Raw genomic sequence first — 12,781 nt, 5'->3', positions numbered from 1 at the left:
CCTCTCCTGCACTGTCCCCTCCCGTGAAATGATGCCAGCAGGATTGGGTCCCCGCTTCCTCCTTTTCCTCCCCATGTGGCCAACAGCTCTCCCAGCCTCCACGAGGAAGCAGGCAGCAGCGAAGCCCATGTGACCGAGGATGGAGCTCACCCCGTCCCATGCACGGGACCTCATGGGGCTGGGACCGGGGCCCTGGCGTGCCATGAAGGAGCCAAGGTCAGCTGCGGGGAGAAGCAACAACGGAAACCCAGGGGAGTCCCACAAGTGTTGGCCAAGGGGGATTCGTACAGCGGCACCGCCTGGGCACCAGCGGGGAGAGGTCCACGCATGAGATACCTCCCTGGCCATCCCCAGGAGGGTGGCCCTGAGGGGAAAGGGCGTTTTCAGGACAGGGAGGAGCTCCCCATCTCAGCTCTGCCTGGTGACTTCTCACATTCTTCAGCTTTCACTTCTCTTTTCTGTTTTGCTAATTCAACCCACCAAAGGAGGAACCAGTCAGCAGCTGCACCCACAGCCAGCTCACTTCCCAGGCTGCCGCCCTGCCGCTCAGACGTCTGACGGGGTCCCGGCACCAGTTCAGCCATGAGCCGGGCACTCTGGGGGCTCCTCCTTGCCTGGATGCTGGTGGCTCAGGTGAGAGGGACGCAGCAGGTCCAGGAGCCATCATCTCCTGCAGGGTTTCAGGTGTGCAAGAAGGCCGTGAAGCTCCCGAGCCTGGAAGTCCTGCCTGGGGGGGGCTGGGATAACCTCAGGAACATGGACATGGGCAGAGTCATGAACCTGGGCTACTCCTTGTGCAAGACCACAGAAGATGGATCCTACATCATCCCGGATGAGATCTTCACCATCCCTCGCAAGCAGAGCAACCTGGACATCAACTCAGAGATCATCGAGTCCTGGAAGGATTACCAAAGCGTCACCTCTGCCTCCATCAATGTGGAGCTGTCCCTCTTCTCCGCCATCAACGGCAAGTTCTCATACGACTTCCACCGAACCAAGACCCACCAAGTCAAGGACCAGGCGATCACCACCCGAGTCCAGGTCAGGAACCTGGTCTACACTGTCAAAATCGACCCAGGAGCAGCCCTGGACAAGAGCTTCAAGAAGCAGCTGCTGACAATTGCCAGCCACCTGGAGAAGAACCAGACGCGGATGGCCGATTTCCTGGCAGAGGTGCTGGTGCTCAACTACGGCACCCATGCCATCACCTCCGTGGACGCCGGAGCTACCTTGGTCCAGGAGGATCAGATCAAGGCAACCTTCCTGAAGGACAGCTGGGCCACACGGAGCGCAGTCACTGCCTCGGCCGGCGCTGCCTTCCACAGCATCATCAGCATGAAAACCGAGGGGTCCGTGGACAGCAGCTCTGCCTTCACCAGGCAGTACATGGATAACCGCACCAACTCCAGGGTGGAGAGCATCGGCGGGACCCCCTTTTACCCGGGCATCACCCTCAAGACATGGCAGGAGGGCACCAGCAACCAGCTGGTGGCCATCGACCGCTCGGGGCTGCCCCTGTACTTCTTCATCAGCCCCAGCGCCCTGCCGGAGCTGCCCACCCCCACGGTGAGGCGGCTGGCCAGGCGCGTGGAGCTGGCCATCCACCGCTACTACACCTTCAACACCTACCCGGGCTGCACGGACGACGGCTCGCCCAACTTCAACTTCCACGCCAACGCCGACGACGGCTCGTGCGAGGGCGCCGGCGCCAACTTCACCTTGGGCGGCGTCTTCCAGGAGTGCGTGGGGCTGAGCGGCCCCGACGCCGGGGCGCTGTGCCGGGGGCTGGAGCAGAGCAACCCGCTCACGGGGGCTTTCTCCTGCCCGGACGCCTACGTGCCGGTGCGGCTGGCCGCGCAGGAGCGCGAGGAGGGCTACAGCCACCTCGACTGCCACGAGAGGTGCGTGATGGGCGTCTTCTGCCGCCGCGTGTGCCGCGACGCCTTCCTGCTCTCGCGGGTGCAGTTCAGCGCCTACTGGTGCGCCGCCGGCAGCCCGGCGCCCCCGGCCTCGGGGTACCTTTTCGGGGGGCTCTTCAGCGCCCGCGGCGCCAACCCCGTCACGGGCGCCCAGTCGTGCCCCGCGGGCTACCTGGCGCTGAAGCTCTTCGACGACCTCAGGGTGTGCGTGAGCGGGGACTACGAGGCGGGCGGCCGCTACGCGGTGCCCTTCGGGGGCTTCTTCAGCTGCCAGGCGGGCAACCCCCTGGCCGGGGGGCGGCGGGAGCCCGCCGGGGCCCCCCACGCCAAGGGCTGCCCCGCCGGCTTCAGCCAGCACCTGGCGCTCATCAGCGACAGCTGCCAGGTGGCCTACTGCGCCCGGGCGGGCGCCATGGCGGGGGGCGCGCTGCCGCCCGCCCGCCTGCCGCCCTTCACCCGCCCGCCCGCCGCCCTGCCCGCCACCGACACCCTCCTGGTGAGCAGCGGCGCCGGCTCCTGGGTGAGGGAGGCCGGCGGGGCCGCGTGGCGCCTGGCCGGGCCCGACGAGGCGCGGCAGGCCGCGGCGGCCCTGCGGGGCGGGCGGCTGACGGGCGGCGAGGTGGCCGGCGTGGCGGCGGCGGCGGCGGCGGGGCTGGCGGGCGCGCTGGCCGTGGCGGCCTACGGGCGCCGGCGGTACAAGGCGAGGGGGTACCGGGCCGTGGGGGGCGAGGAGGGCCCCGACGGCGGCGGCGGCGGCGCCGGGTACCAGGAGGAGCCGGCGGCTTGAGCGTCCCCCCCCCCTGCCCCCCAAGGACAGCGAAACCCCCAGCGCAGCCGCCCCCACCCCAAACCGGCCCCCAAAAAGCCGGGAAAAGTCACGGCAGCCCCCACCCAACACGTCGCTGGGACTCTGGGGGGCTCCACCAGCAGCCTCGTTGCGTGGGGATGCGGAGGACGAGCGCGTGCTCGGCCCCACGGAGACCCCCCCCAGCCCCACGCGGGCACCCGGCAGCACCCGGGACCCCCCCGGAGACGGCTGCAAAGTCGGCCATTGCCCTGCGCCCCCCCAAGCTGAGCGGGCAGGCAGGAAGCCCCCCCCCGCCGCGCTTTCACGTATATCTATTTGCATAGATATACCCGCACATGCAAAGAGGCACGGAGCGATTTTTATTTCGGGGCCGGCGACTAATTGCATAGGCAACACGGCATTAAAAAGAAAAAAAAACCTTATTAAAGTAAGACTGCGTCGTAGCGGAGGCGTCGATCCGGCACCTGGGGCCGGGGACCCCCGCCTTGGTCCCCCCCCCACCCCGCTCCCCGGGCTCGCAAGGGTTTTGCATAGCTCCAGTTCTGCTTTTTCGGCAGAGCTGCCCAAAAAAGAGGGTTTCCCTGGAGAAAAGAGATTGTTGTTGTTGTTGTTGTTGTTGTTGTTGTTGTTGTTGTTGTTGTTTGCCCCCCCCCCCCGAGGTAGAACAAATCGCCCCCCCCGCCCCGCCAGCCCGGCCACACAGACGGACAGAAGACGAGGGACGGGACGGAGACAGCGAGCGTCCCCCGCCAGCCGTTTATTGTCCCCTCCGGCGGGGCGGCACCGCGCACACACGGGGAGGGGGGTGACAGCGACGACGACACAACGGTTCACAGCAGGACGTGCCCCCCCCATCCCCCTTCGCCGGCCCCCCGCGGCCCCCCGGGCACGGGGGGAAACGCAACCCGGGGGGTCAAACCTGGAGGAGCCGACCCCATAGGGAGCGATTCGGGGCTGGGGGGGGTCGGGGAGCAGCGGGCTCTGCCCCCCCTCCATCCCCTGGGTGCTCTTGTCGGACGGGGGGGACCTTGGGGCAAAGGGGGGGGAGCACGACCAGCCCCCCCCCCCCCCAGCAGGACGCAACCTCTATGTACACACATACAAGACACCCCCAAAACATGAGGTATATGAAAGGCAAGGGGGGGACCCCCCCCCATACCGACGGCGGGAGGGCTGGGAGATGGGGCCGGGGAACGGGCCCCCCACCCCCCCGCTGGTCCCTCTCCGAAACCGGGACACGGTGACCCCGCAGGGCGCAGCCACGGCCAAACAGAGAGCTGGGGGGGGCACACACGGAGCGGGGCCGGCCGAGACGGACGGACACGGCGCCCCCCCTGCACGGACACAGGAGACCGGTTGGGATGCGCCGGACAGGACAAACGAACGAAGAAACGACTGCGGGACGAGTCCGGGCCGGAGCGACGGGGGACAGCGAGGCAGGGGGGGACCCCCAGTCCCGCTCCCCAGCCCTCCGGCCCCAAGATTTGGGGAGAGGGGCTGCGGGGGGACGGGGCCAGGCCAGGCATGTCCTGATGAGGGACAGGAGGGACAGGACAGGGCTGCCTGGCCCTGGCACCTCTCCAGCTCCCGGCGTGGCAGCAAGGTGACAACAAGTAACCGGTGACAAGCCCGGACGTGGCACTGGGGTTGGTCCAAATCCTCGCGGGCTCCATGGGGCAGGACGGCTCCCTCGTCGCCGGGGAGGCCGCTTCCAGACTTCGGCCTTTCGCTTCCCCTCCCAGAGCTCGCGGCCACCTCCAGGGAAGGGAAGGGGGTGTCCAAAACGACCTTCTCCCACGTCCCCAGCAGGCCCCGGCCTGGGGATGCTCCCACCGACCGAGCACCGGGGACGGAGGGTCTCCAGCTCCTCCGTGCAAAGCCCCGGCCTGGTTTCTCCGCCGGCTTTCTCCTCGGAGCGGGATACGGCGGGACGGAAGAGGCGGCGGCGAGCCAGGGCGCGGGGAGGCGGCAGCAGGTACCAAGGGCGGCCGCCCGCGATGGGGGGGCCCCTTCCCTCGCCTCCCCGCCAGTCTCAGTCCTTCTCCTGGGCTAAGCTCTCCTCGGTGATGCCCTGGGCCGCGAGCTCAGCCAGCACGTTGTCCAGGTAGTTGACGTCGGGGTAGCCGTGGCCGGTGAGGTTGGAGCCGAACTCCGTCTTGTGGTGGATCTCGTTCCAGATCACGGTGTCCGACTCGCCCGTGGTGCTGGAGGTCCCGATGGCAAAGATCAAGCGCCGGTCCCAGGCCACCAACAGCAACTTCAGTACCTGGGTGGACAGGGGGTGCTGAAAAGCGGGGAGCCCGGCCCGGGGCCCAGGGGAGGCCCAGGACACAGGCAGCACCTCGTTTAATTAGGGCACGCGAGATCGTCCATGCCTACCTAGGCCATGGGTGTGACCCGCCACCGCCTCCTCCCCAAAGCCAAACTCTCCCAGGGAAGCTTTTGCAGCCCGGCATCTCCAGAGCAATGATCCGTATTTAGGAGCCGATTTATGCAAAGGTAGGCTTTATTTCCATACTGAACCCCACATCACCCCAGGTTGCGTATGAACCACCTGCAGCTCCAACTCCAACCTCCCAGGGCGGGTGGAGGAGGCAGGCGAAGGATGAGGAGGAAACACTGGGCAGGGGATGGAGACAGGGCAGGAAAACAAGAAGCGGGACGGTCTCTTGGATACCAGCACGAGGTCCTACAGAGGATGGTTCACCCAAACCAAGAAGATGGGGGTAGGCTGCAGAGCTCCCCCCGGCACACAGTAACATATGAGGCCTCCTGCATGTCCCGCGGGGCAGATCAGATGGGCCAGAGGCAAAAACCTCCATCCACGCTTTTCCCCTTTCTCCGAATTAGCTGCCCTCTCCACTCAGCTCCCGTCCTCTCCCCTTCAATACGCCCTCGAACGTGCCTCGGACAGCCCGAGCCACCCCCCCGGGAGCCCCTCTCACCTTCCTGCCCTTCTCGCTGTCCGGCAGGTAACAGTGCCGTGGGAAGCCGCGGGCGGTGAAGCTTTTCCCGGGGTTCGGATGCTCCGGTCCCTGGAGCAGGCAAAGTGGGAGAGAAATTAAAAGCTTTGCCGTTCAGAAAGGCTTTGGCAAGGTAAGGTGGCCCTTCATCCGGAGCAGCTATGCTCCAGGATGGTGGCCCTAAATGTCCTCGCTGTCACCCAGCAGACGAGGCCAACGCCGTCATGCAGATTCACCCCAGTCCACCCACAGCATCCCCGTGGACACGCGGCTCCCAAGACACCGTTGAACCCAGACACCCGAGCTCGGGCTCCGGTTGTATCGCTCCCAGACGGAGCCCCCGGGGCGACGCAGCGAGGACGAGGGCCGCCAGCCCCCCGTGGGGAGAGCTCGGGCACGGGGCGCACCTGCACCCCCGGCGGGATGTTGTAGATGATGCGGATGGTTTTGCAGTCGGAGTGGCCGGGCAGCGCGTGAGGGATGATGTGATACTCCATCTTCCCAGGGGGCTGAGTGCCGGTCTTCACCCCGTAGATGGTTTTGCAGGTCGGACACTGCAGGCTCCCGTCCTGAGAGCAGGAAAAAATAAGGGGAAAACATGAAATCACTATTTCCCTGGATCACCTCCAGTGCTGAGCCAGACTGCCTGCTCGGGTCACTTTGTCCCTAAACAGTGCTGAACGCCATTCCCATCGTAAAAACACTTGCGTTTCGAAACCGCGCAGGAAGCAGGGGGTAGGGAGGATTTGCTGCTGTGAACCGGCTTTAACCAAACACCCGAGGTTTGCATTTCTGTTCCTTATCCATTTCATGGTCCTCACTGCTTTCCCTGCCTCCGTTGTTGTTTTTTCTTTTTTGCAAATAGAGAAAATGATTTTTTGCAAATACTAAAAACCCCCAACCACCGCAAAACCCGTTTCCCTGGGAGCGCCAAACAAAACATCCGCTCGCAGAGGGCTCAGAAAGCCCTTCGTGGCTGGAAAAGCGCTGCCCGACACGGGCTGTCGCGCACCTCCGCTCGAACGCACCGATCAAAGTTCACCACCGCTAACCTCGGGAGGGGCGGAAGCGAAGTCAAGGACGCAAAACTATCTAAGCAGACTTAAAAAGACTCGTGCAACCCGGGTTTCTGATCCAGGGCTTCCAGCAAAGCGTCTGCTTCTGATAAAAGTTTAACCGCGCTGCCGCGCACCTTGTTGCCGTTGTTGTACATGGCGACGAGGCAGTGGAGGTGGAAGACGTGCCCGCACTTGGCCAGCTTGCCCACCAGCTCGGGCTTGACGGCCGGCTGCGGCCCCTTGTAGCCGGAGGGCGCGCAGAGGCGCTCCATGCAGATGGTGCAGTCCTGCGGCGCGGGCGAGGAGGAGAAGGGGCGAGAAAGCAGCAAAAAATTAGAAAAAAATAAAAATAATTTTAAGTAATTTTTAAAAACCCTCCTGCGCTTGGGGTCTGGGTCCTGGGAGGTCGATCCCCATTGCTCTCACCTCGTCCGGGGGATGCCGCACCTTCTGCAGGTACTTTTTCAGGACCTCCTCCGGGGTTTTCCCTGCGGGAGAGAGGCAAGACGGAGTCATCGCGCGGGCCGGGGGGCTCAGGGTGGGGTGGCGAGGCAGGGGCCGGCGCTCACCCTTCTTGGCCTGCTTCTTGGTGGTCTTGCGGCAGGTGTGGGAGATGCCGGGGATGGCCTGGATGTCGCTTTTGCTGACGGGCGGCGGGTGCAGCACCAGCTTGGGGGGCCGCGTGAGGCAGACGGGCAGCCCGGCGGCGCTCATCAGGATCCCCGTGATGCCTGGCGCGGCAGACGGCGCTCAGCTCCCGCGGCGGAAGACCCCAACGCCCCTCGCCCAAATCGACACCCCGCAGCGGAGAAAACCCCCCCCCCGGAGCCCGCGCGGCACCCGCCGCCGAGCCGTCCTCACCTGCCAGCGCCGGGTTGACGGGGCTGGAGCCGGTGAGGTTCTTCACGGGGACGGTGGGGACCCTGGGGGACAGCAAGCGGTGGCCGTAAGGGCTCTTCCCGTGGGAGGGCCCGAGCGGCGGCCAAACCACCGTGGGCAACCACAGGGCAAGAAACGGAGGCGGAAAAGGGGGCATCCCCGCACCCGCCGGCCGGGCCGCTGCTGCTCCCGGCGCGGGGTTACGCCACGCCGGGGGGGCCGGCGAGGCGCAGGGGGGCCCGGGGCGGAGGGCAGGCCGGCCGGCCGGGCCGCACAATAGTTGCCTGAGCGACAGACCGGGAAATAGAGAATTCCCTAATCTAGCGACGTGCCCCCCCCCCTCCCCAAAGCCTTTTCTTTGGCTCTTTAGAAACCCCGCCTGCGTCTCCAAACTATTCAGGGCCTCTTTTTGTTGCCGCTTGCTTCCCCCCCCCACCCCTCCTTTTCCTTGCCACAGCCACGTCGCTGTGGCTGCTTCCTCCCCCCCTCCGGGGCTCTGGTCCATGGGAAAGTTTCCCGGAGGGGTCAGGAGCACGGAGGGAAAGGGGGGAGGATGGACAAGGAGAGGAAAGGGGCCAGGCTGTGACAGAAGGCTGACGGCTAGAGCCAGACAAAGGGGAGAAACAGGCTGATTAAACGTCCCCCAACTCCCCCCTCCCCCAGAAAAGTGTCTTCTGGGGGCGGAGGGATCCCTTCTCACGGGGCCTGAATAGCTTTTCTTTAGGCCTTTCGATACGAGCCACCCATCTCCTGCCACCAAGAGAAAGCGCGGCCCCGGCCTCCTCATTGGGATTCAAGAGCAGACCGTGCGCCTCATCCCTGCCCCATCCCTGCTTCGGGTCCCTGGCGCCTCTGGGGAGAGCAAGAGGGACCCTGGGGTGCCCCGACAGCCCACGGGAGATCGGGGACCCATGTCCTGGTCCCCCTGCACCACGAGCAGCGAAGGGACACCGGCAGCAAACTCCCGCTTCCCGCTTTCTCCCCCAGCAACCCTCTCGCTCGCACGCAGCCGCACTCACCCGGAGGCGATGAGCACCCGGGACTGGGCGATGGCCAAGCGCTGCAGGTGGCTGCGGTTGAGGGTGCCGAGGCCCGGGCGAGGCGCCTTGCCGTCGCCCGCCCCGCCGGGCCCGGATGCCGAGCCGGCGGCGCTCAACGCCGGGGCGCTGGCCGCCTGCCGCCGGCCCCCTTGGGAAGCCAGCGCCTGGGGCGCCCCGGCGGGCGGCCCGGCCGCGCCGTGGGGCACCGCGGCCCCCGGGGCCGGCGCGGCCGCCCTGCGCTGCTGCGGGGCCGCGGGGCCGCCCGCCGCCGCCGCCGCCGCCTTGACGCTGCGGACCAGGAGGCACTGGGGACACGTGCAGGCGGGCGGCGGCGGCGAGGCGGCGGCGGCGGCGCCGGGGCTGGCCGGCCACGACTGGGACTTGGGCAAGGCGCCCGAGACCAGCGGGTAGATCATGTCAAGGCGGCGGCGGACGCGGCGCTTGCGGCGGGTCTGCCGGTTGATCTGGCCCATGGTGGCGAAGTCGATGACGTAGCAGAAGCCGATGGCGCTCAGGTCCACCCAGGGGTGCTGCTTCTCGTAGGCCCGCTGGATGGTGATGCCCACGTCCATGTCGTAGGGCGTCCAGGAGCCGCTGTCGTTCTCCCACTCCCACACGACGCCCTTGCCCGGCGCCGACGACGGGTCGTAGTAGCTGCGCCGCACGGGGCGGATGGTGCCTGCCGAGCGGGGGCACACGCACGGCTCGAGGCGCCCCGGCGGGCGATTTATGCCGAGGGGGCCCCCGGTCGGCACGCGGCGTCGGACCGGCCCGGCGCCGTGGGAGAGCCGGCGGCCTCCCATTCAGCGGCCGCAGAAAAGGCACAATAGCTATTGAGGGCCGCGACCCCGCTGCTGCAAGCGGGCGCGAGGCCACGGTGAGGGGCGCCCCAAGAGGGGCCAGCGCCGTTGGGGCGGGGGAGGGGGGGGGGGCCGAGCGGGATGCCCTGATGCACCGGCCGGGACGCGACGCAGCCCCGGGGGGGTGGGGGGGGGGGGGGGAAGGGGAAGCGGGGGGGGGCTCCACTCACCCGTGTCCTGGCGGAACTGGTGCATGGACTGCAGGTCGATGATGTAGGGCGCCAGGCGGCTGTCGGCCTGGCCCAGCACCACGCTGCCGCCGGCGCGCGGCCCCGCGCGGGCCACCGCCTCGATGTGGTGGCTCACGGCCGGCCCGTAGGGCCGCCAGCGCCCGTGCTCGTTGAGCCATTCCCACACCACGGCGGCCGAGGCCAGCAGCATGGCCGCCCCCGCCTCAGGCGCCGCGCCCCCGCCGCGCCGCCCGCATGCTCCCGGGTTTCCCCCCCTTTTTCTCCCCTTCTGCCCCTTTCTTTTTCGGTGCTGCCGGGCGCTGCGAGGCCCCCGCGGCGCCGGGAGGAGGAGGAGGAGGAGGAGGAGGAGGAGGAGGAGGCGGCTCCCCCTCGCACCGCCGCCTCGCCGCCCTCCCGACTGCCGCACGCACACAAACACACGCGCGGCCCCGCGCGCACCGAGGCGCGAGCGCGCGCGCGCCCGCGCGCGAGCGCTCCCCCGGGGGGTGGGGGGTGGGGGGTGCGCCCCGCCCCTCTGACGTCACCCCCGTGGCGGGGTGAGGGAGGGGGCGCGCGGACCCCCTCGCGGCGCCGCGGGCGCTCGGCCGGGTTGAACCATTGCGGCAGCGGGGGGGGGGGGGGGGGGAAGGCCCGGTAGGGCTGAACCATTGCGGCGGTGTTTGGGGGGGGGCGGCTGCGTGTGGTGACCGTTGGGCGACGAGGTGAAGGTGGCGATGGGCGGTGGGGCCGCCCGGGGAAGCCCTTCCCCAGCCGGCTTTCACCGCCACCAAAGAGCGAAGCCAGGTGCCCGCGGGCACAGACAAGCCCGAGGTCCGAAACGGCCTCCGTTAGTCCCCACCGCCATCCCACCGCCGCCCGGTCACGCAGCCCCGCGGGGTTTCGTTTCCAGACGGTGCCGAGCGCCGCCGAGGTTTAATTTGAAGCGTGACATCGGTTTAATGCGGGTGAAGCGGCGCCCACCTCGCTCTGAGCCGCATCGGTTTAATTTCGCACTTGCGGCGACGCGAGTTCCGGGAGGCTCCCGGCGGCAAGCGATCCGGTCTGCCAGGCGCCCGGGGGCCTCCAAATCAGTTTACTAGCGATTCCTTGATTTCCTCAGCTGAAAAATGCAATTTAAGGAAAAGCAGACAGCAAAGTCGCCCTTTGGGACAGCTGCCCTCGCCTCTTCCAGCCGCTTCCCGCTTTAAAGCATCGCCACATTGGCTACCTTGGCTTTTGCTGAGGGGCGAACGGATGGAAAAACCGCCCTGCGCCGATGGGAACGCACGGAGGAGAGAAAAACGGGAAGGCTGCAAACCTGATCTTTACCAAAATACTGTCTCCGCAGCTCCCGACGGCCCGCAGCGTGCTGCTCCTCTTCCCTTCCCCAGATCAGGACACGCTTTCGGAGCCCGGCACCCACCCCGGCCCACGCGGACGCCGCTGTCTCGCGGCACCGCGTCGCCTTCTCGCCACCAACCCTGCTGCAGGCGAGCGGGACCCCCGGCCCCACGGCTCCCCGGGGAGAGCGCGGTGGCTGCCCGCGACCCGGGGTTGCGGCACCGTCCGCCTCGCTAGAGCCGGCTGCTCCCCTGCTGCCGGCCTCAGCACCGCGGCACGTCTCACGCTGTTCTCCGGCATCATTTTTACCAAATTCGTTGCTAAGAAAGCGTCAGAAGTGACGTGTCAAGACCAGCAGAAAACAAGCAACATGCACCAGCATTCGCTGTTAAAGCTGTTGCTAAACTCTGTCCAAAAAATGATGCGTAAGGCCACTATGGGTAAATAAAATTGAGCATCCCAGCTTCTCTTCTTCCATGTTAACTTCCCTTCTCTGTTTATATTTCCAGAGCGCAATTCCAACACGTTAATGCTGCTTGAGCAACCTCAGCTTGCAGCGCCACTGTCAGAAGTTTTCCTCCTTGCTAACTTGCTTTGAGCTTCGATTCAGGGGGGAGCTCACAAATCGGAGGAAAGAGCCCATCGCTTCTCGCTCCCTGCAACCAGGTGCAATCTTTGATTGGAAAAAAAAGGGGGGGCGGGGTCAAGTTAAAATTAACCGAAGTGGAGAAAAAAAAACGGAGACAGACCCTGCTCAGAGGTTGGCAGCGAACGGACAGGGGCAACGGCCCAGGATGCCGCGAAGGAATGGCTTACTGGATGCGGGGTTTCACAAGGAGAGGGACAGGGTCACAGAGTAGCTGGCAGCATCTCCCTGCTTGGGGAGATTCAAATCATGTCCGGACAAGGCCCTAAGCAGCTTGCTCTGACCTGGAAGAGATCCTAGAGCTCCCTCCCAGCTGAAATTGCCCTGGGATAATGGGTTAAATCATCCCTGGTTTTCTCCAGAATAAATGTAACGTGACAGTGTCTCGGGTGGGGGGCAGCAGGAGGTCCCAAGATTTCCGACCGCTAGTGACCACAATTTCATCTTTCCATTTCTTCAAATAAAACCTTCTCCGTCAGGTGAGACGGTCACTGCTACACATCCCCTGCTCTTACTGTTGCAAGCTAAGGGTTCACGGCTTTATGTGCTGAAACTGGTTCTCGTCAGCTCACCGGAGCTAAAAACCTGCCACCGATCCCAAATGAGGAGGTTTACACACCACGTCCTGTCCATGTGCTGCTCTTCTTGCACAGGCAGAAGCCACTGTTGGGTCTGGCTCGCCTTGAGGCTGCCCCAGGCTTCTCCTCACATTATTTTCTGCACCAGAAAAAGTAATCGGGAAAAGTTTAAATAATAGTTTCTAGCTGTCCAGGTTATGAGGGGAGAAAAAGTCCTTCCTTTCCTCCTGCACAGGGCGGGAAGGAAGGTGTCTTCAAACGCAAGAAGCAGACAAGCGGGACCGGTTTGGCTAAGACGCGATCGACTAAGTCTGAAAAAAAATAAAGGCCGGCAATTGTTATTCACGGCGAGGAAGCCGAAACATCCAGCCTGACCTGCCGCACGCACGGAGGGCAGGCAATGATCAGCAGGGAGGAAGGTGCGCCCCGGCCATCGCCCGCGGCCCTGGCCGACCCCCCCCCCCCCCGGCTTGGGCTCGCTGCTCTCCGAAAGCCGGCTGCCCTTCACCAAGAGGTCAC

General features: G+C 65.7%; 2 protein-coding genes across 2 annotated transcripts; one reads left to right on the top strand and one right to left on the bottom strand.

Annotated features, from left to right (window-relative positions):
- The first annotated feature begins 512 nt into the window (after nt 1–512).
- On the top strand, nt 513–3,072 carry MPEG1 (macrophage expressed 1). The gene has a single exon (XM_064513295.1). The coding sequence runs from the start codon at nt 583–585 to the stop codon at nt 2,704–2,706; it is 2,124 nt and encodes a 707-aa protein (XP_064369365.1). The 5' UTR covers nt 513–582; the 3' UTR covers nt 2,707–3,072.
- DTX4 (deltex E3 ubiquitin ligase 4) lies at nt 3,066–10,200 on the bottom strand. The gene is made up of 9 exons (XM_064513296.1): nt 9,698–10,200; nt 8,647–9,346; nt 7,610–7,671; nt 7,318–7,479; nt 7,175–7,236; nt 6,883–7,035; nt 6,098–6,259; nt 5,673–5,762; nt 3,066–4,993 (listed from the first exon to the last, which is right to left on the bottom strand). Exons 1-9 carry the CDS (start codon nt 9,906–9,908, stop codon nt 4,760–4,762), a joined length of 1,836 nt encoding a protein of 611 aa, XP_064369366.1. The 5' UTR covers nt 9,909–10,200; the 3' UTR covers nt 3,066–4,759.
- Nucleotides 10,201–12,781: the final 2,581 nt, after the last annotated feature.

This window comes from Dromaius novaehollandiae, chromosome 5 (assembly GCF_036370855.1).
Source record: "Dromaius novaehollandiae isolate bDroNov1 chromosome 5, bDroNov1.hap1, whole genome shotgun sequence".
In the NCBI taxonomy this organism is placed as follows: Eukaryota; Metazoa; Chordata; class Aves; order Casuariiformes; family Dromaiidae; genus Dromaius; species Dromaius novaehollandiae.
Note: the sequence above shows the minus strand (reverse complement) of the source record. Positions and strands in the feature narration are given on the sequence as shown.